At 44.7% G+C, this 21,310-nt stretch overlaps 1 protein-coding gene across 3 annotated transcripts in view; it reads left to right on the top strand.

The window, feature by feature from the left end:
* The window catches only part of CCDC34 (coiled-coil domain containing 34), a 32,903-nt gene extending 12,084 nt beyond the window's left edge, over nt 1-20,819 (top strand). For all 3 annotated transcript variants that reach the window (XM_045012614.1, XM_045012612.1, XM_045012613.1), the window contains exons 5-7: nt 8,900-9,058; nt 18,248-18,389; nt 20,312-20,819. In XM_045012614.1, the coding sequence (XP_044868549.1) occupies nt 8,900-9,058; nt 18,248-18,389; nt 20,312-20,526 (516 nt within the window). In that variant the 3' untranslated portion in view covers nt 20,527-20,819. The remainder of the gene's footprint in view (nt 1-8,899; nt 9,059-18,247; nt 18,390-20,311) is intronic.
* The last annotated feature ends 491 nt before the right edge of the window (nt 20,820-21,310 follow it).

Here is a 21,310-nt window from a genome sequence, read left to right as displayed (position 1 = left end):
TAGGACCCCATTACAAAAGAACTGGGGGGGGGGGGAAATATGCATTAATTATATGCAATATATGGTGCAGCTAGTAGAGCAGAGCCAAGAAAGATTTAGATAAGAAAATGGCTTTTTTTGGGCCATCACATCAGCCTGGAGAAGAGGGGAAATATGAGCACTTGTGGCCATATTACCTAAGGATATAAAGTCACCCTTAAGGCCCCCTCCCAGATTTTTACCAATTTTAATCAGATAAATCATTTGTCATTCTTTTTTCCTATACTACACTCCAATCAAGGAGAGGCTAGACTACGTTCTCTAGATGTCCTTTCTACGTAGAACCAAGCCATTCAGAAATTGTGGCATTTACAGACAGGTTAAAGTGTCCAATTGTTTCAACCCAGAGACTAAGCTGATGTCTAACTGCATCAAGATCTGTTATGAGCAGGCCAGTTTAGATTCCCTAGCACAGATTAGGGCTTACTCCACTGGAGCTCAGGTAGCTTCTGTGGCACGCGTGAGAGAGCTCTGTGTGGGGCTTGGTCTATATCTTTGTGAGGCATTGAAGTCTGATGCCTCTGTCCTGAAATCTTTTAAATAGACTTCAAACACCCACCAACTTCAATTCTGGTTAGTGCTTGTGAGTCACCAGAAGTAGAATGCATGTTGAGAATGACTAGAAGAAAACGTACTTACCTTACAGTAGCTGTGGCTCTCTGAGATGTGTTGTCAACGTACGATACCTGTCCTCCTTTCCTGCTACCATGGAATCCTAGAACATCTGGCTTCTGTATTGGTGAAGGAACTAGTTGGGCCTGGTCCCCCTCTTTATGCCCTCAGTACTGGGCATGAAGGACTCGTGGCATATGTGTGGCCCCAGTGGACACTGCTGAACAAAAGATCCTGATCTCAGACACATGGAGCATGTACACTCTAGAAATGGAATATGTGTACAACACATCTCAAAGAGCCACAGTTCTGTTTTTTCTTGCATTTTAATATACAGTACATATATATTTTAATATCAGTTATGATGTACCAGTTGTGAAATGTAGCACTCTGGTGAAATGGCTAGGAGGTGAAATTTGGAGACTTTTCCTAGCTGGCAGAGGGTTTTATTTTCTGTTTTAAAACAATATATAATACCTTACTCAATGGAGACTTCTATACATTCTTAGTCATCTTGTTTAAATTACCATAGGAAAATAAAGCTACCTTCACCAGTTGGCATGCTTCTGTGTAAACATAATTTGCAATTTTTAGAGGTAGTTAGTGGGTTTAAAAATAACGCTTTATGGCACTGAGCTGTCAAAAAGCACTGTGTTCAGTTGTGCAAGATATTTATATTGACATGAAATTTTGTAGTTCAGTAGGAACAAATGCTTAGTATACAATACTCTTAGGACACTGTGATAAAAGACCTGCGGCATGGGCCATGGCTGGCGTGAGTCAGGTGACTTGGGCTTGCTGGGCTATAAAATTGCAATGTAGACGCTTGGGCTGGAGCCTGGGCTTTGAGACCCCCTCTGGGGCTTGGCCAGTGGGTGAGTCTCAAACTCTCCATCAAGCTAAAATGGGTTCTTGTTTTTCTGTCAAGTTAGTACTGAGTCATTTGTGGGCAGACAGATTATCTATTTAACTTGTGTTGGTTAAGCTGCAGTATGTCTCTGCTGCTTACAAAGTCAAAAGAATACCGATCAAAACACACTAGCCTAACAAAAAACAACAGAATACTATTTTGAATCCAGTGGAAACATTTGATTGAAATGGAGACCAGCATGATCTGTGTGTGTGTAACAGACACACTTTTCCTCTTTGTTTTACTTTCTGATTTATGTATAAAAATACCATAAAGTATTGTGGATTTCAATGTATAATTTATAAGCAAATTAGTTATGATTGTACACACTCAACAAGCCATTTCAGTGTTAAAATAGCCTTCACTTTAGGGGGAACTGAATGGCACAGGAATTGGAAATAGGTTAACAGAGCCATTAAAATCTGATGCAGGTAATTACCACTTTTTGCTATAATCTTTCTTGTTTATATGAGGTATGCATTTCTCTGTCAAGTCCAGTACTGTATATAACCCCTAGTCTCACATGGAGCTCTCCAGAGGCAGTACTTAGTGGACATGTGCATTTTTTAAAGACATTCTTGTTTGCCATCTCATTAGAGAGGCCTAAGACTTGACTGGGTGTGGAAAACAAACTGCTCTCTTATCTCTCCTGGTCAGAGTTGATTTGTGGGAAAACTTGCCTTGCTGTACAGTTTTGTGTTTTACCTAATTTTGTTTTTGTAAATAGAGAACTTGAGTCTGGCACTTTTCATGGGTCTTCATTTCCCCTTTTTAAAAAAGTTTTTCCTTAATCTTAAAGGATATTAATCTAACTTTTTTCTTCCTGATAATTCTAACAACTTTTAAAGGGGTAAAGTTCGCTGGCATAATGAATAATTTATTTTGGCTTGAAACCAGCGTAGCTCAGACCACTGTTTGTTCAGAACGTATTGCGCCGTCCTTATAAGGAAATGATTAAAACTTGCAGAAGTAGGGCATGTTTTATGAAGTGAATTTAGGACTCAATTTAGTTTCAAGCAAGGATACAGTAAACTAATGTGTGTAAATTGTATTGGCTCCTAAATTGCTTCATTGCTATAATAATTCTGTCAGCTTTTTTCATTCAAGTTTATGCCACTGTTCCTAAATCAACCCTCACTTTAATTGTAATAGTTGATATAATGTATAAAGAAGTCACTGTCCAACATCCAACTTTTAGATTCTTTAAATAGCTTGTAGTGATCTAACAACTGGGTATACTGTTTATTTCCATTGTTGTTCTACCTGTCAGGACTATTGGGAGGATTTAGTGATTTGTGTGTTGAAGATGAAAAGCACTCCATAAATGCAGAAACTCTCTTCTTTGTGACTTGCTGCAGTGTCAGTGTAGATACTATATTGTTTACATGGATTATTGCTGCCTTTTAGAAACTGCCCCACACTGGCAGTTAATTGGTGCAAGCGCTTCTGGTAAGGATGCACATCGCTGACACAGGAGCATAGTGTGGATCTGTAAAACCATTCAATTACTGTGGTGGCTGTACATCAATGTAACTTAAGTCAACTAAATTTTGTAGTGTTGACTTGCCCTTAGTTTCAGTTATACCACCATTCTAAGTTATGGTAGGTGTAGAGAATCTATCGTATTTTTTTTATTTTTATCTTTTAATACAACTACTTAAAAATAACTGAACTTCCAAATATTGAATGTTTGACTGTACCCAAATAGAATAATTACTGTAGTTACTCTGCAAATCATAAATGTAGCACTTAACAACATGAGATGTAAATGTTTTTATCAGTATAGCAATCTTAAAACTGTAACTTATTTATTATCAAATGCAAGAATCCACATTAATGCAACATTATGCTACAGCACTTATACATCTCACCGAAAGACCAAGCAATGCATTCTCCCTTAACACCATAGATTTTTTTTAGTGAAAGAAATTAAACAAAATAGAACTTGAATTTACATTTTCCTAACAGTAACATTAATTTTGATTATTGTATCTTGAATATTTTATGATGGAGTAATGGGTTATATTACACTGCTCTACAGCCAAAATGCTTCTGAAATAAATGTAGTCAAACTTTACTAATTCTGGGTCACTGAGAACAAAAATGATGCTTAAAATTGTTGATTGGCTCCAGTTTTCAAGTTATGCTATTGGGTCAGTATATACGACCCTTGACTTGGGAATAGCGGAGAATAAGTGAGTTATAAAGGGAAGGGATCTCAATTTAAACCAGAAATGACTAAAATACATCTTTGACTGGATCTATGAATAAATCTATGACTGGGTTTGGACAGTACTTGCTTTTTAGGCAAAACAATGAATGATGCAATCTGAAGCTGGTATTGCGTCATACATGATATGAATTGCATCATGTTATTCCTAGAAGTCATGGATGATGCAATCATAACGAAGCTTACATCACTCTGCTGAACAAATTGCCCTATATCAGCTCTAGAAATCATACAGTGTCGTGCTCTCTTATTTGTCAGTGTTTGATTTTGCAAAGGGACACATTTCTGTTTAGCCAAAGTGAGCAGAGATGCCTCGTACTTGTGTGAACAGTGCAGATAACTTCTGCTATGTTTGTGGTGATGACTTTGGCATCACAAAAGCTCAGTATAACCACTATGGTTAAGAAAGCCTATCACCTTTATTTTGGCTGCAAAATTGGAGATCAGGACAAGAGGTGGGCCCCACACAAATGCTGCAACACTTGTGCAACAAATCTTTGCCAGTGGTTGAACAGGAAAAGGAAATCTATGCCTTTTGCAGTGCCAATGATTTGGAGAGAGCCAACAGATCATACCAGCAATTGTTACTTCTGCATGGTGCCTCCAGTTGGGAAAGGTGTGTCAAAGAAGAAAAAGTGGACTGTGCATTATCCAAACATTCCATCAGCTATATGCCCAGTACCCCACAGAGAAGGACTGCCGGTTCCTGATGCACCAGAATCATTCTCACTTGAGTCAGAAGAGAAAGAGGATGAAACTTCTGGTCCTGAACCATCAATGTTACAGGACCCACATTTTCTCCCATCCTCCTCCTCTGAACCACACCTCATAACACAAGGTGAACTGAATGACCTTGTCAGGGATTTGGAACTACCCAAGAGTAAGGCAGAGCTGTTGGGCTCCAGACTACAGCAGTGGAATCTCCTGGCAGGTGATGTTAGAGTTTCCATGTTCCGTGACCGTCAAAAGGATCTTGTCCCATTCTTCTTCATGGAAGGTGATCTTGTAGCCTGCAACAACATCGATGGTGTGATGGCAGCCCTCAACATCGTTCACGATCCAGATGAGTGGAGACTCTTCATTGATTCATCGAAGACGAGTCTTAAAGCTGTTTTACTGCATAATGGCAATGTTTTGCCATCAATTCCAGTTGGTCATGCAGTCCATATGAAGGAAACCCATGACAACATGAAACAACTTTTGAGGTGCATAAACTATGACCAACATCAGAGGCAGCTTTGTGGCGATTTGAAGGTTGTTGCTCTCTTGCTTGGTCTGCAGACTGGATACACAAAGTACTGCTGTTTTCTCTGCGAATGGGATAGTCGTGCAAGAGATTCCCACTACATCAAGAAAGATTGGCCACTCCGACAGTCATTGGAGCCTGGGAGGAAAAGTGTTCAGCATCCACCACTTGTTGAATCAAGGAAGATTTTGTTACCACCCTTACACATCAAGCTGGGTCTGATGAAGAACTTTGTCAAGGCCCTTGACAAAACACAAGCAGCTTTCAAGTACCTCCGTGGAAAATTTCCAAGGTTAAGTGAAGCTAAGATAAAGGAAGGTGTCTTTGTTGGTCCTCAGATTCATGAACTTCTTCGAGATGATGCATTTGACCATGCACTGCGTGGCAAGGAAAAGACGGCATGGAAAGCCTTCCAGTTAGTGGCAATAAATTTTCTCGGAAACAACAAGGCAGACAACTACAGGTTGTTGGTGGAAAACCTCCTCAAGGCATACAAAAACCTTGGTTGCAACATGTCACTAAAGATACATGTTTTGCGCACTCATCTAGATTTTTTTCCACCGAACTGCAGAGCAGTGAGCGACGAGCACGGCAAGCGATTTCACCAGGACATTGCAACAATGGAGAAACGCTATCAGGGCAAATGGAGCCCATCAATGCTTGCAGACTATTGTGGACAGTGACAAGAGATGCTCCATTTAATGAATACAAGAGACAAGCCAAGAAGCACCGAGTAGACACTGAATAGGACTAAACTATGTACATAATAGTTTTTGCCTTTTGTTTCATAATAAATTTTATTTACATAACCCTTTTGCTGATTTTTAAAGTGTTACATAAACAGGACAGGTGAAATATTATCATGTAAAGCAACCATAAACACATGAAAAGACCTAGGTTTACAATTTATGATTAAAACTCTACTATCTACACAATATACATAGACATAAAATGTAAAAACTTAAATAACTTAAAAACAGTAGCCAATCAGTTATTTGAATTCAGCACATCAAAATACATAATAAATAGCACATTTTATCTCTGAAGCAGACAACTTCTCAAAAATTGTAGACCAGTGTTATCAAAAAACTCTGAATAGAAAACATTATAAATGAGCAAAACAGCTGAGTTAACATTGCTGGTAATAACTTAAATCATTTTTGCATTTTCTGACTTGTAATTTTTTACTAATCAGCTGTAATGGTGCAGTTACATAGGGTGGGATTTTGTGTGAGAGATTTATTTTCTTGCTCTTTTTAAATAGAGGGAGGAAATAAATAATAATAGTATTTAAATGGTCCCATTTAAGCGTTGAAGTTCTCACTGTACTGGGGTGAATGAGGTGTCAGTGTTAGTGACTGGATCTTTACACAAGAAAAAGAAACTAATCAAATATAAAAGCCTAGAATTAGCAAAATATTATGGAATAATGCAAAAATGGCAGAGATGCTAGAACTGCAGGATCTACCTTTTTCTTCTTGCTCACTTTCAATTTTCTCCTATTTCTGTAAGCTTTTCTTATGGCAGGATTTCTTGGGGTAGATCTTGCTCTGTCCTTCAGTGAGACAGTCTCTTTCAGTCTGATTATCTCAGGAGTAGTATCATAGAATACCAGGGTTGGAAGGGACCTCAGGAGGTCATCTAGTCCAACCCAGTGCTCAAAGCATGACCAATCCCCAGCCAGATTTTTACCCCAGTTCCCTAAATGGCCCCCTCACAACCCTGGGTTTAGCAGGCCAGTGCTCAAACCACTGCGCATCACTCTATACTTGAGCCCTCTTGTGCAGCCACGTAGAGAAAATGATACGGTGATATCATGTATAGGACGGAGCATTGTGGGATTTACTAAAGCTAAAAGCTTAGCAATTAGCTACGGACAATCTCAGAAGTGATATTTTAAATAGTTTTTAACTTCTTTGAGGTGGCCTCTGTATTTTCAAACTGGGATCAATGGTGTGTTTCTGGAACATTTTACAAAGCAGTCTCTCTTGGGGGGGGGCAGCATTATTAATGTTTGTAACACTGAACTTTCCAGTCCTTATTGTTACATAAGTGAGGTGCAGCACTAACCACTTCAGATCCTTTCTTACTTCCATAGACAGTGTAATAACTGCAGGCGGTACTCAGGTCTGAATTGGTCAGACTTTATCTCTAGATCTCTGTAGATTGATTTTAATTAATTTCTAATGGTGTTCATTTTTAGTGTTAGGATAGTTTTTAGGTACTTTTTGATAGTCATCATCTTTGGGTGGAGGGGAGTTTAAGGTGTGAGATGCTAGGTTTTATGGGGACTCTGTTATGGTGGTGCTCATCCGGGAGCAGAGGAAGGGATTTAAGAAATGCACCTTCTCCTCTAGGATTTTCTGAGTCTGACACCCACACCAAATACGCCCCCCCCCCCAGCAGTTTGAACAGACACAACTGTTCATGAACCTGAATCAAAAGGGAACTGTGACAAGAATCTGGCAACACCAAGTATAAACAAGTTATATATTCCCTCTGTTTCTCGTCATACTGTGTATTTAACTTGTAAATGAAAAGTTTCTATTTAAATACATTGGAGCTAGACTTTGTTGATGCATATTGACTCACAGCAGTACACTTTTAATCAGGGGTTTAATCAGATACTTATGCAACATAAAGCGTTCAGTAATTGATATGCTTTCATTAGTTACTTTCATGCCATCTTGCGCAGTACTCTTCTGGGATGAGTGAGAGTCAATGTTTACGGCAATAAGATGGGGAAAAGTAGATGGCCTGTCCTTGAGGCTAGTGCTTCATGTGTAAAGCTGATTGTATGAAGTCAGCCACTAAAGAGTTTGGAGGCTGGTACTGCCTTTGTGGCACTTGGCATTCATTTTCAATGGGGGAACCTGTTAAATCTTGTACCTCATGGCCTCTTTAGCAAGTAGTTTCCTAATTATTTCTTTATCACCCATCAGTGTTAACCTCCCAAATCTGCAGACTTTAAGGGGAGGGAGTAAGAATCCAGTAAAAATATTTCCAGAGAAGGAGAATTACAAGGGAAGTAAATTTCCCTTCACTTGTTTCATACATGGATACTTTTAAGGTTTATCAAGTCTGATCTTCAGTTTACAGACCAAAGAATGCCCCTCTATTATTATTATTATTATTATTTATTTTATATATATATATATATATATATATATATATATATATTTAAAATCATGATCGCTTAGAAGGAATGTAGATTTCTTATCAGTTGCCAGTCTGGTTCACAAGTAAATTTTGCATATGAAAAATCATGTAGTGTCTTGAAATATCAATCTGGTTCTCATTAGAGCCATGTTTTTCAAAAAAGAAATTAGATTTTCACATCAGTTCACACTGCTGGCATTTCAGGGTCAAACAAACCACAAATCTCTGTGTTTCCCAGCCAAAATGGTAAAGTTTAACCTGGGTTCCACCCAAAATCATAGATTTGGGTCTAGGAGATTCACTGATAAAGTTGCTACTTCATTAATAACTGTTACACAGTTTTAAAGAATTGTGCCATGTATTTTGTTTCCCAATGTAATGTTATGTTTGGAATATGTGTCTTATTTGTTTAGTTTTCTTTTATGGTAAACAAAATATTACAGTGAGTGTTGAAGTTGGACTTCACTTGTATTTTATGCCAACCTTATGCTTTCACACTATTTTATCTCCAAAAGGTGATGTCCAGCTGCTTTTCTCAAACCAAAATTCTAAACTGTTGCAACAGTGATTTCTCCAGCTTATACCAATTCTGCTTGGAGTTCATTCTTACACAGTTATTATAATGAAAAGTGGTTAGCTAAGGCACCAATAGTGACCTTTTGAAAATACTGAAAAGACTGTTTCTTTGACCTGTTTTATGTAGGAAAGAAGGGAAAAGGAACGAAAGCTCATCAAAAAAATGGCAGAAAAAGCAGCGAGAGATCTAGAGAGAATCCAGTTGCAGGAAAAAGCTAAAGGAAAGTATAAAGAATGGCTAAAGAAGAAAAGAGCTGAAGAGTCTGAGAAGAAGAAGAAAGAGGAGGTAGAAATCATTCATCTTCTTTGATACCAGCTTGTCAGGCCAGCCTGTTATACATAAACTGGCCTTGTTTTGATTAAATTAACATTAGTAAAAAAATTTATGTATATATGCATACACACTATGGAAGCCCTCCTTGTGGTTCCATACTTAAGACTGAGATGAGTTTCAGTTTAAAGCAGGAATTGAACTAATTGAATACAGAATATTCCTGAAATTACAGCACTTAGTCTTGGGCACTGAATGAATTTTCAGAGAATTTATAAAGCTGTTAATTAGGTGACTTAAATTTTAAAAAAAATTCGTTCTTTTAAGAAATTTTATAGCCTGTGTCAGATCATTTTATGACCTGAATGATCTTAATACTTCAGCCCCATCCAACTTCCCACATAATTAAAACTAATTGAAATCTTGTGCATTGGCTAAGTTTCAAGACTTTTTTTTTTTTTTTTTAAGGATAAATGGTCATTTTCTTGCCACTCTTTGTAACTGAAAATTTCTCCTTCAGCAGGGCCTGATAAATGTTGTTCTACAGAAAATTCCACAAAGAAATGCCCTCTTTCAAAATGTTTGCAATCTCCTATTGTTCTCACTGGGAGCAATGCAACTGAGCGGTCACTATCTTTATTTAAAAAACAACAACAAAACAAACAAAAAAAAAGGCCCTCTTTTGAAATGACCACTATCTCCAGTTGTTCCCAGTAGGAATGAAGTCAAGCTGCCTTCAAGGAAGGTGGTAGCACCCTATGCTTTCAGGGACAACGGTCTCCTTGAGTATGTCTTAAGGCTAGCAGAGCTTTGTGGTTCTCTCATATTTTTAATCAGGCGCAAAGCTACAAACTGCAGGTACCAGCAAATAGCTATCTAGTCTGATCCACTGATATGCTTTGTATTTTTGGGGGGAGATTTTTACAACTATTTCAGAGCCAAATACTTTTGAAAACTTGGAATATTCTTGTTAATCTTTTAGTGATTTACAGGATTATCATCAGAGATACTAGAGAAAACTGAGAGCTGATAGCAAAAAGGAGAAAAATAATTTGTTTATAAAAAATTAATTTATACTTAAACAAAAGGCACTTGACTTAATGAGTACAGTGGGTTTTTTATTATAACAAACTTGTAAACTCTCTACCTACCAAACAATTTCTTCTAGACCTATTTATGGCAGCAACCTATGTAGCTGCGGGTGAGATTCTTAGTGGCTTAGCACAGAGGCACAGCACAGAACTTGTAGGAAGCCACCTTTGCACCCTCCTAATCCTGGACTTCTGTAGGTATTAGAGAGGACCATGGAGTAACTTAAATATTGCTGGGAGCTGATCTAAGTTTGGGAGCCTCTCTGGGCCACAGTACTATCCAGAATATCTGTGGTGCTGTGAGTTGTGCCCCTGTACGCTAGGATTTGTAGAAGGGTCCTGAGAAGGTACCGTACATACTCGTTCATTAGCCCGTTCATTTATATACCGACTCTTCTCCCCCCCCCCCGGTTAGGTAAAAATAGCAAAAACTGTATGACTCTTTCAATAGCCAGCCCTATATTTTAGGGGTTGGCAAACTTTGGCTTCCGGCCATCAGGGTGATCCACAAGTGGCTCAGGACGTTTTGTTTACCTGGAGCGTCTGTAGGCACGGAGCCCCTCAGCTCCCTGTGGCTGCAGTTCCCGCAGCTCCCGTTGGTTGGGAACAGCAAACTGCGGCCACAGGGAGCTGAGGGGCTCGGTGCCTACAGACGCTCCAGGTAAACAAAATGATAATGTATTAGATATTCAATGATTCCATAGAGTTTAAAGTAATTAAATTTTGGTGTAGACCTGTTTATAGGCTGACCTCTGCTCTTTGATGCATCACTTTTTTACCAAAAATATTCGGCTTCTGAATGAGTATATATGGTGGTTTATGGCTTTCTTCTACAATACCTATGCTGGGAGGAATCCTCCCCCGGCTGCTTATGGGCTTTTAAGATCTCTTTACACTGCTCAACCCTTTTACCCAGAGTAAAGGAGTTGAAGGAAGGTAAGGATCTCACCCTGGATCAATTGATGGTAAATAGCAACAAAGAGTCCTATGGCACCTTAAAGATTAACATGGATTGGAGCATAAGCTTTCGTGGGTGAATACCCACTTCGTCAGACAAAAAGCTCACCCACTCACTCCAATACATCTGTTAGTCTTTAAGGTGCCACAGGACTCTTAGTCTGGATCTGTAAAAAGCAACAAACATGGCTACCCCTCCAATACTTGATGGTGAATGTTTCCATTCTTTAAAATATTAGAGTAAAGACTTGCTCATTGTCTTTGGGGTGGACAAATATAGACAATCCATTTGCAGTACTGTTTTGTTTACTGTTGTATCTTGGTCATCGGTGAATCCAGACTGAATAGTAATTTGATACTATATCATTTTAAATATTAGAGACTTCTAATTGGATGGGCATACAAGGCCTAGGTCTCATTTTAAATTATTTTATGCAGCTAAAGGATGGAGCAAATTAGTCTTTCTACCATAGTGAGCCTTGATGAATGGCATATTTTCCCCCTTTGCACTTGCCCATCCCAAATGATATCCATGGGACAATGATTTATTAGCAGCTGCATAGAAATAGTAGGTTTGTGTGTATGTGCATATTCATTCAATGATCAAGTTTATTTTTGGACAACAGTCATAAAGTAGACATGTTCCATTAACATTGGCCATATCATTTGGGAAATTATCATTTTTTCAGTCTCTGAACCTTAGGGTATTTGCTTGTTGAATGTGCTATGGCAAATGAATACACAACAAAGATCTTTCTAAACAACAATGACAGTTCTTCTTCGAGTGATTGCTCCTATGCATTCCATTTAGGAACATTTTTACCCTAGCAACTCCGGCGGGCCGGCTGGGCGCCCCCTGGAGTGGCGCCGGTACGGCGCTGGATATATACCCCAGCCGGCCCGTCCGCTCCTCAGTTCCTTCTTCCCGCCCGTGACGGCCAGTAGGAACAGTGGAGTGCTCCCTTACCTCCACAGCCCTAGCGTTCTCCATAGTTATAGTGTACATAGTTGTTAGTAGTTAGTTAAGTTAATTGTTCTAGTTATATATATAGTTGTATAGTGTAGTTTCGTAGGGAATTAGAGGGGTTAGCCCTCTTCTTCCGCTCCCGGTGCGGGCTTATGCCCGGGGCACCGGGATTCAAGCCCTGCGCGGCTTGCCAGCGGCCCATGCCGGTGAGTGACCCGCACGACTCCTGCCTCCGCTGCCTAGGGGAGTCGCACAGGACTGACAAGTGCCCGATCTGCGTGGCCTTCAAGCCCCGTACGAGGAAGGAGCGGGACTCTCGCCTGAAGCAGCTGCTGATGGAGGCTTTGCTCCAGCCTCCGGCGCCAACTCCACCGGCGCCGAAGCCTTCCTCGGCGAGCAGCGCACCGGCAGCACCGAGCCGCTCCGGTGCCGCGGAGGGTCCTCGGCACCCGGCACCGAAGTCCCGGCACCGCTCCCTCTCCCCAGGAAGGAAGCATAAGGCGCCGAAGACGGCCTCTGCAAAGTAGCCACAGAAGCCGTTAGCCCAGCCGCCGCCGACAAAAACGGTTCAGGCTGAGGCAGTGCACAGGCAGTGCACCGTGCTGTCGACTCCGGCGCCGCAAGGGCCGTCGACTCCGGCACCCCCCAGCTCCCCGGTACCCACCGAGGAGGAGCTGCGGATCCCGTCCACGCCTGAGGCGTTTGCGACGGCGAGGGAGCTGATTGAGCTCACGGAAGCTCAGAGCCTCCGGCCCCCGGCACCGCCGGTGAGGGCGCCTAAGTCAATAGGCAAGCCGCTGATGATGCGGCCTCCTTCCCCGGCTGAGCGAGACAGTCGGCGCTCCAGGATTCGGTCTCGATCCCGGTCCCACTCTCGGAGGCGGTCGCCGCCGCACCGGTCCCGGTCCGGAAGGCGGTTACATCGCGACGCCGCTCCCCGTCTCGGCACCGGTCGCAGTCCTGGCACCGCTCTCAATCGCGGGGCCGGTCGCACTCCCGGCGACGGTCCCGGTCACCGAGTCACCGGCACCGCATCAGGTCCGGTTCCAAGTATCGCTCTCGGCACCGAGACTCCCGGAGCCGCTCACGACGACGACGCTCGCGCTCAAGATCAAGCCCCAGGCGCCGCCGGTCGAGCTCCCGGCGCCGCGCCTCGCGCAGGTCCCGCTCTCCGCTGACGTCTCACGACCGGCACCGACCTTCGGCACCGGCGAGACACGTGACGCCGGCGTCGGCCGTCCGCTCGGGGACCGCCACAGCTCCTCCCTGGCCTTCGCGGGAACCCTCCATTGCTTCCGCTGAGGGCAGTGTGGTGGACTTCAGGGCAGAGTCTCTTCCACGGGACCATGGACCCCAGCAGTGGGGATTTTGGGTACCCTGGGCCCAACATGAGCAAGGGCCCCCCCTTCCACCGAGACAGGCGAGTGCAGCGCGTTCCGTGCCGGAGGCCACTATCAGCAGGCCCCCTCCGTCTCCAACGGGACAGACCACCTCCCCTCGAGGCCCGCCATTGGGGCAGGAGACACTGGCGGCTGATCGCCCAGGGGCAGAGCAAATGCCTGAGGAGGTGCTGCCAGGCCAATCCTCGTCCTCTTCACCTGATGAGGCGGTGGCGGGGGCATCACCATCCGAACCCCCGCCTATTGACCTAAAGGCACACCAGGACCTTCTCCGCCGTGTGGCAAAGGCTATTAACCTGCCCATTGAGGAGGTCCAAGAGGTCGATGACCCAGTGACCGATGTCGGGGGAGCGGAGGCCCCCGTGAGAGTAGCACTGCCATTTAGCCGCACAATCCAGCGGAATAATGCTACCATCTGGCAGTCGCCTTCCTCCGTTCCCCCCACGGCGAGAGGGGTGGAGAGAAAATATTCCGTTCCGCCCAAGGGGTACGAATACTTGTATGTACACCCAGCCCCGGACTCTCTGGTTGTCCAGTCCGTGAACGACCGGGAACGGCACGGACAGCCGGCCGCTGCGCCAAAGTCCAAGGAGTCGCGGCGCATGGACCTCTTGGGGCGAAAAATCTATTCAGCGGGAGGCCTTCAGCTCCGCATTGCGAACCAAATGGCCCTCCTTTCCCGGTACACTTTCAACATCTTGGGGTGCCTGGGTAAATTTGCAGAGCTGACCCCGCAGGACTCTCGCCGGGAATTCTCGGCGCTCCTGGACGAGGGCAAGACAGCCTCCCGGACCTTGATTCGAGCGGCCGTAGACTCCGCGGACTCGGGAGCCAGAACAATGGCTTCCGGGATAACAATGCGGCGTATTGCGTGGCTGCAATCCTCCACCTTGCCGCCGGAGGTACAATACACCCTCCAGGACCTCCCCTTTGAGACTCAGGGTCTCTTCTCTGAAAAGACGGACACGAGAATCCAGACCCTGAAGGATGGGAGGGTTGCTATTCGGACTTTGGGAATGCACACCCCGGCTACCTAAAGACGATCGTTCCGGCAACAGCCCTACCGGCCCTTCACCCAGGCCAGGTCCCGGCCATTTAATAATCACCGAGCGGCCCCTTTCCGCCGCAGACCATCGGGGGGTCGGCGGAACCAGGCCCAGAGCTCCTCGAAGGCTCCTCAAGGCCCAAAACCGGCCTTTTGATGGGACGCCCGAGGACGGCCCACCACTCTCCCCCCCCGGATCCATCCCTATTGTTTTCAAGTCGCCTTTCCCGATTCCTCCAGGCGTGGCGTTCCATAACGTCGGACAGCTGGGTCCTCAACACCGTCCAGCACGGCTACCGCCTGCAGTTTATTTCGCCCCCTCCCTCCCACCCACCTTCCCCGTCCCTCTTCAGGGACCCCTCTCACGAGCAAGTCCTCTTACAGGAGGTCGAGACTCTGTTGAGCGTGGGTGCTATTGAGGAGGTGCCTCGCAGCAGGCGGGGCAGGGGATTCTACTCCAGGTACTTTCTAATCCCCAAGGCGAAAGGAGGCCTTCGTCCCATCTTAGACCTCCGAGAGCTCAACAGGCACCTGTGCAAGCTCAAGTTTCGTATGGTGACCTTGGGGACCATTATTCCTTCCTTGGATCCGGGAGACTGGTTTGCCGCCCTCGACATGAAGGATGCATACTTTCATGTGGCAATTTACCACCCCCCCCCCCACAGACGCTACCTGCGCTTCGTGGTCAACGAAGCTCACTACCAGTTTGCGGTACTACCCTTCGGCCTCTCCACCGCACCGAGAGTGTTCACCAAGTGTATGGCGGTCGTGGCCGCAGCCCTCCGCCGTCGTCGAATTCACGTGTACCCGTATCTCGACGACTGGCTGATTCGCGGTCGCTCCCAACAACTGGTAGCGGCTCAGGTGACCGAGATACTGCACCTGTTCCGGTCTCTAGGCCTGCTTATCAACGCGGAAAAGTCCAGCTTAGTTCCAACACAAAGGGTGGAGTTCATAGGAGCGGTCCTCGACTCCAATTTGGCCAGAGCCTGCCTACCTCGTCCTCGGCACGAGACGATGGTCTCGTTCAGACGGACACTGCAGGCCTTCCCTACAACAACGGTGCAATCCTGCCTGCGCCTGCTGGGTCACATGGCAGCGTGCACATTTGTGACCGCACACACAAGGCTGCGACTTCACCCGTTCCAAATGTGGCTGGCATCGGTGTACCGCCCCCATCGCGACCCCATAGACATGGTGGTGACGGTGGCAAAGCCCACTCTCCAGACGCTCGCTTGGTGGCTGGATCCGGAGGTTGTCTGCGCAGGGGCCCCATTCCGCCCTCCTCGCCCGTCGGTCACCCTGACCACAGACGCCTCGGCGCTTGGATGGGGGGCTCACATAGGAGACCTGCACACCCAGGGTCTCTGGTCAGCCCAGGAGCTCTCCCTCCACATCAACGTCCGGGAGCTGAGAGCGATCCGTTTGGCGTGTCTCGCCTTTCGGACCCACCTCCAGGACCGCTGTGTAGCGGTGTACACGGACAACACCACAGCAAAGTTCTATGTCAACAAGCAGGGCGGAGCCCGATCCTCCCCGCTTTGCATGGAGGCGATGCTCCTCTGGGATCTTTGCGTGACCCACTCGATTCGCCTCGAAGCGTTTTTTCTGCCGGGGTGCAGAACATGTTGGCCGACCATCTGAGCAGGTCCTTCGCCTCCCACGAGTGGTCCCTTCGCCCAGATATGGCTTACACAATCTTCCAGAGGTGGGGGTTTCCCCAGATAGACCTGTTTGCCTCCCGGGCCAACAGGAAATGCCACAGGTTCTGCTCCTACCAGGGCCAAGCTCCGGGCTCCCTCTCGGATGCGTTCCTCCTGCCATGGACAGGTCCCCTCCTCTACGCTTTCCCCCCGTTTCCGCTTGTCCACCGAGTGTTACTCAAGCTTCGCAGGGACAGGGCCCGCGTAATACTCGTCGTTCCGGCCTGGCCGAGACAGCACTGGTACACCCTGCTGCTCGAGCTGTCAGTTCGGGATCCCATTCCCCTCCCGTTATGGCCGGACCTCATCACTCAGGACCTCGGCAGGCTTTGTCACCCGAACCTGCAGTCGCTGCATCTTACAGCTTGGTGCCTGAGTGGTTGACCGACGCAGAAAGAGGTTGTTCGCTGCCGGTACAACAAGTGCTGCTCGAAAGCAGGAAGCCTTCGACGCGCTCTACCTACCTCGCGAAGTGGAAACGCTTCGCACTCTGGTGCGACCAACGACGTCTTAACCCATTCTTGGCCCCCATCCAGACCATCCTCGACTACCTCTGGTACCTGAAAGGTCAAGGTCTCGCGATCTCTTCCCTAAAAGTGCACCTGGCGGCTCTGTCAGCCTTTCGGCCCGCCATAGCAGGTCGGTCTGTCTTCTCTAACCCAATGGTTGCCCGCTTCCTTAAAGGGCTAGACCGTCTATACCCGCCGGTACGTCCTCCTTCCCCGACCTGGGACCTGAACCTGGTTCTCGCTCAGTTGATGAGACCACCCTTCGAGCCCCTGACCACGTGCTCTCTGCTTCATCTCACCTGGAAGACGGCCTTCCTCGTGGCCATTACATCCGCCAGACGAGTCTCGGAACTCCGCGCCCTGACAGCAGGTCCCCCGTATACTGTCTTCCATGGGGACAAAGTGCAACTTCGACCGCACCCGGCCTTCCTCCCCAAGGTGGTGTCGGCCTTCCATCTCAACCAAGAGATCTTCCTCCCGGTCTTCTTTCCGAAGCCGCACGCCTCACCTCGTGAGCAGCAGCTCCACACCCTGGACGTCCGCAGGGCCCTCGCCTTTTACATCGCCCGGACGAAGCCCTTCCGGCGTTCGACCCAGCTCTTTGTGGCGATCGCCGACCGCATGAAAGGCGAGCCGGTCTCCTCGCAGCGGATTTCATCCTGGGTGACGTCATGCATACGAACATGCTACGAGCTTGCTCGCGTCCCCCCGTGCCGACTCACCGCACACTCGACGAGGGCGCACGCCTCGTCGGCCGCCTTCCTGGCCCATGTCCCCATCCAGGACATCTGTAGAGCGGCCACCTGGTCTTCGGTACACACCTTCGCTTCCCACTACGCGTTGGTGCAGCAGTCTCGAGACGATGCAGCCTTCGGCTCAGCAGTCCTACACTCGGCCACGTCTCACTCCGACCCCACCGCCTAGGTAAGGCTTGGGAATCACCTAAATGGAATGCATAGGAGCAATCACTCGAAGAAAAGACGATTACTCACCGTAGTAACTGTTGTTCTTCGAGATGTGTTGCTCCTATCCATTCCAGACCCGCCCTCCTTCCCCACTGTCGGAGTAGCCGGCAAGAAGGAACTGAGGAGCGGACGGGCCGGCTGGGGGTATATATCCAGCGCTCTACCGGCGCCACTCCAGGGGGCGCCCAGCCGGCCCGCCGGAGTTGCTAGGGTAAAAATGTTCCGGAGAAGCCGTGCACGCGCGGCGCGCACACACCTAAATGGAATGGATAGGAGCAACACATCTCGAAGAACAACAGTTACTACGGTGAGTAACCGTCTTTTTTATCCTGAATGTGGTTAAGTAGCAACACTTGTCATGATTTGCAACAGCATCAAATACACATAACTTCATTAGCCTAAAAATGCAAAACCTTATAAAAGTGCAGTGATCTGTTACAAGTAGCTGCTGAACATTAGGATAGAAGTTTGGTTGTAGGGAAATCACTTGTTGTAGTAGATAAGAACTTTTGCATATTTTTTGTACAGAATTCTGTCTCCGGACATTTTATTTTTCTTCACTTTTAGGAAAAGGAACAAAAACGGGTAGCTGAATTACAGGAGAAAAAAGAGAAATCAGAGAAGATCTTTAGAGAGTGGCTACAGAATGCCAGAAATAAGCCCCGCCCAGTTTTACATGGTTATGGCTATACCAATGGGAAACTTTCAGGTTTGTACTTGTACTAGACACATACCATGATGTCTATTTAAATATTGTGGCAATCTCAGGCCTCATGGTGCCTTTTTTCCAGTTTATTTAAATTTAATTTGACATTCTCATCCTGAATCTAATATTGTCACATTAGTGAGTAGTTAACAGATACAATATATTACAGATATATTGCAAATGTAATACCTTTTTGCCCTATGAGGGCTATATTGAAATATGCATTTTATACTCATTCATTATTATTAGGCAACAAGGATCTTGTGGTTTGTTGTTCTTTTACTCTGCATTTTCATCCACTTTGGACAGTGAAATTCAGTGATGTTGTGAGAGATGGAGAAAGGAGAAGAGGGTGGTACACAAGTATAATTAGGGGCAATGGGATGAAAATCAGAAAAGAAAAGTTTGAGGCTTATTATTGAGAGAACCTTCTTGATGGTACCCCTTTGTGCCCACTTCATGGTCCCCAAATGGACTGTGAGGCATAGAGTGGCATCACCAGAGTGCCCAGCAGAGCATGCTATCCTATGTGGACACCCTCCCAAAGTTAACGTTGCAAAAAGCAGCTTAATGGTCTCACTGCATATGCAGTCTTCTCAGAGAAGGGTGTTTTGTGGAGGTAATGGAGCCAGTGGGACTATAACTCCTAAAGGAGGCCTGGCAGAAACCTGGCAGGACATCCCCATGCAGAGCCAGCCCTCCTTTCCATGTGGATCTCTGGACTTGGAGCCATGCTCTTGTCCACCTCCACAGCCCTATTCTTCATTCTCTTACTGCTCTGAGGGAAGTATAAGAGGAATGTCCATGATAATCACAACATGGAGTTTCCTGTGCCTCTGTCTTCAGTTTCTGTGGGGTTGCGGGGGTGGGAGGAAGGACAAAATGGAAAACTGTTACAAATGGGCATGTTGTATTATGAATGTGAGGCCTTAATGGATATTGAATATATACTTACTTTATTTAATTTTTTGCATTTTTCCTTAAATTATAAATCACTGATAATATATAAATTTAAAATTTAAAATATTTTTTTGACAGGAGACTACCAGTCTCTAAGATCTGAACACAAAACAGCTCTCAGACCAGACACACAATCGGTTGCTCTTTTGGCTAGGTCTGATTATAGATGGTAATACATACTGCTTTCAAGCTTTGTGTTGGAACCTCATAACTTGCTGACAGCTGCCATCCCTTGTCTAAGTGATTTATTAAAAATAATTCTATACCCAGTTTAGTTCACACAATAGAATATGTTCCAGACTTTGTTTTGACCACCCTGGTGAAATATGTGTTGAAATTTCATTACAGACAAAGTGGCTTGCCATTGCCAGGGTAATACATTCCTGCTGTCATGGTTTAGGCTTCATGGTTTGGCACATAGATCATTAATTGCAGATAGTGAATGTGTTTTCCCTTGTTTGAAGAAGGGTAACGATTAAGCAAAGATTGGAATAGAAACGTGAATTCCAGAGACAAGGCTGTGGGAAACAACACTTACAAATTAAGTTTGAAAATAATACCAAATGGTAACTTCCTAACCGTGTACATGCTCCTTTAATGTTTGCCTTGACAAGCATTGTTCTTGTTACGCAGTATTTGACATATTTATGTTGCTGTTCTTTTAAAAAATACAAATGGGGGATGTACTGACTGGGTGAATACAGGGGTGGATGACTTATAGCCATCAGTAGAGACTGATAAATTGTGCTAAACTCTTACATGCCATGTCCCATTAAAGATCTTAAAGCTATTCTAAATTATGCTGTTTATAATCAAGTTATTTAATTTAGCCCAAGAACAAATTGCTTGTCAGGAAATTCTCCAGGTTAATCCAAAAATTATTTGGTACACTTCAATTTTTTATTGTGTTTTCAGTATAAATATTTCTTCTTTTTCTAATTGTGTGTATTTTCTAAATATTTTAGGATATCCTGAAAGAAATTCATATCCAGCTCCAGCCTATTGTAACCCTATTCCCTGGAAACCAATTCATGTGCCACCTCCTAAGGAAGACAAGAATGTTACAGTGAAAAAAAATAAGAGACCTATATCCAGTCAGTCATATAGGTCCTCATCTATGGTAATCCATAAACCCAAGAACAATCTTTGTATTGGATCATTGCACAGAAAACAAAGATAACTTTTTTATTAGCTTGATTTAACTAGGTTTTAAAGTACAAAAGTTATTTCTTGGTTAAGTGTTTCTTTAAATGTTAAAAAATAGAGTGTTGAAAGACAAAATTTTATCATCTTTTAACAGTTGTGATCGTTTAATGTTAGCTAAGGAATATCTTTTCCAAAGACTTTTTAACTCAGTTACTTTAACACTTAGAAAATTATCTTTTAAAAATATGTGAACCAGTTTTTTTAGTCACTTAAGTGACCTTTATGTTTGTTTAAAATTTTTTTATATGTAACCAGTTATATTGCAACCACTCCTTGATATCAATAAAACATTAGTGATTAGTTTTTGTGATTATTCAAAGGGGTGTGATGTTTTGTTCTGTTTTTTAAATGTGTTTTCAGTAGTTAGTTGGGCTATTATGCTCATTGTTTTAAACATGCCAGGTGCAGCAAATTTTGACAGGTTTTTTTGGAGGGGGCGGGGGAAATGGAACGAAACTTCATTTCCCAGACTCAAAAACTTTATGCTACAGTAAGAAATATACCAGTACTTATTTACAAAATAAACAGTAAGTATTACAAAACCAACATGGGACCCATTACACAAATTCAGTGTTTTGTTAACCAGAAAATGAATTATATAAATTATACTTATCGAGAATCGTTGGTTGATTGCCAAAAATAAAACGATCGTGCTACCCCAACATAATAATTCTGCTCTTTTAAAGTAAAATTATACTTTGTGGATAGTAATTGTAGGAATAGTAGTCAACTTCAGCTTCTTTCTAGCTGATGGAGGG

The sequence above is a fragment of the Mauremys mutica genome, chromosome 4 (assembly GCF_020497125.1).
Source record: "Mauremys mutica isolate MM-2020 ecotype Southern chromosome 4, ASM2049712v1, whole genome shotgun sequence".
Classification (NCBI taxonomy): domain Eukaryota; kingdom Metazoa; phylum Chordata; order Testudines; family Geoemydidae; genus Mauremys; species Mauremys mutica.
Note: the sequence above shows the minus strand (reverse complement) of the source record. Positions and strands in the feature narration are given on the sequence as shown.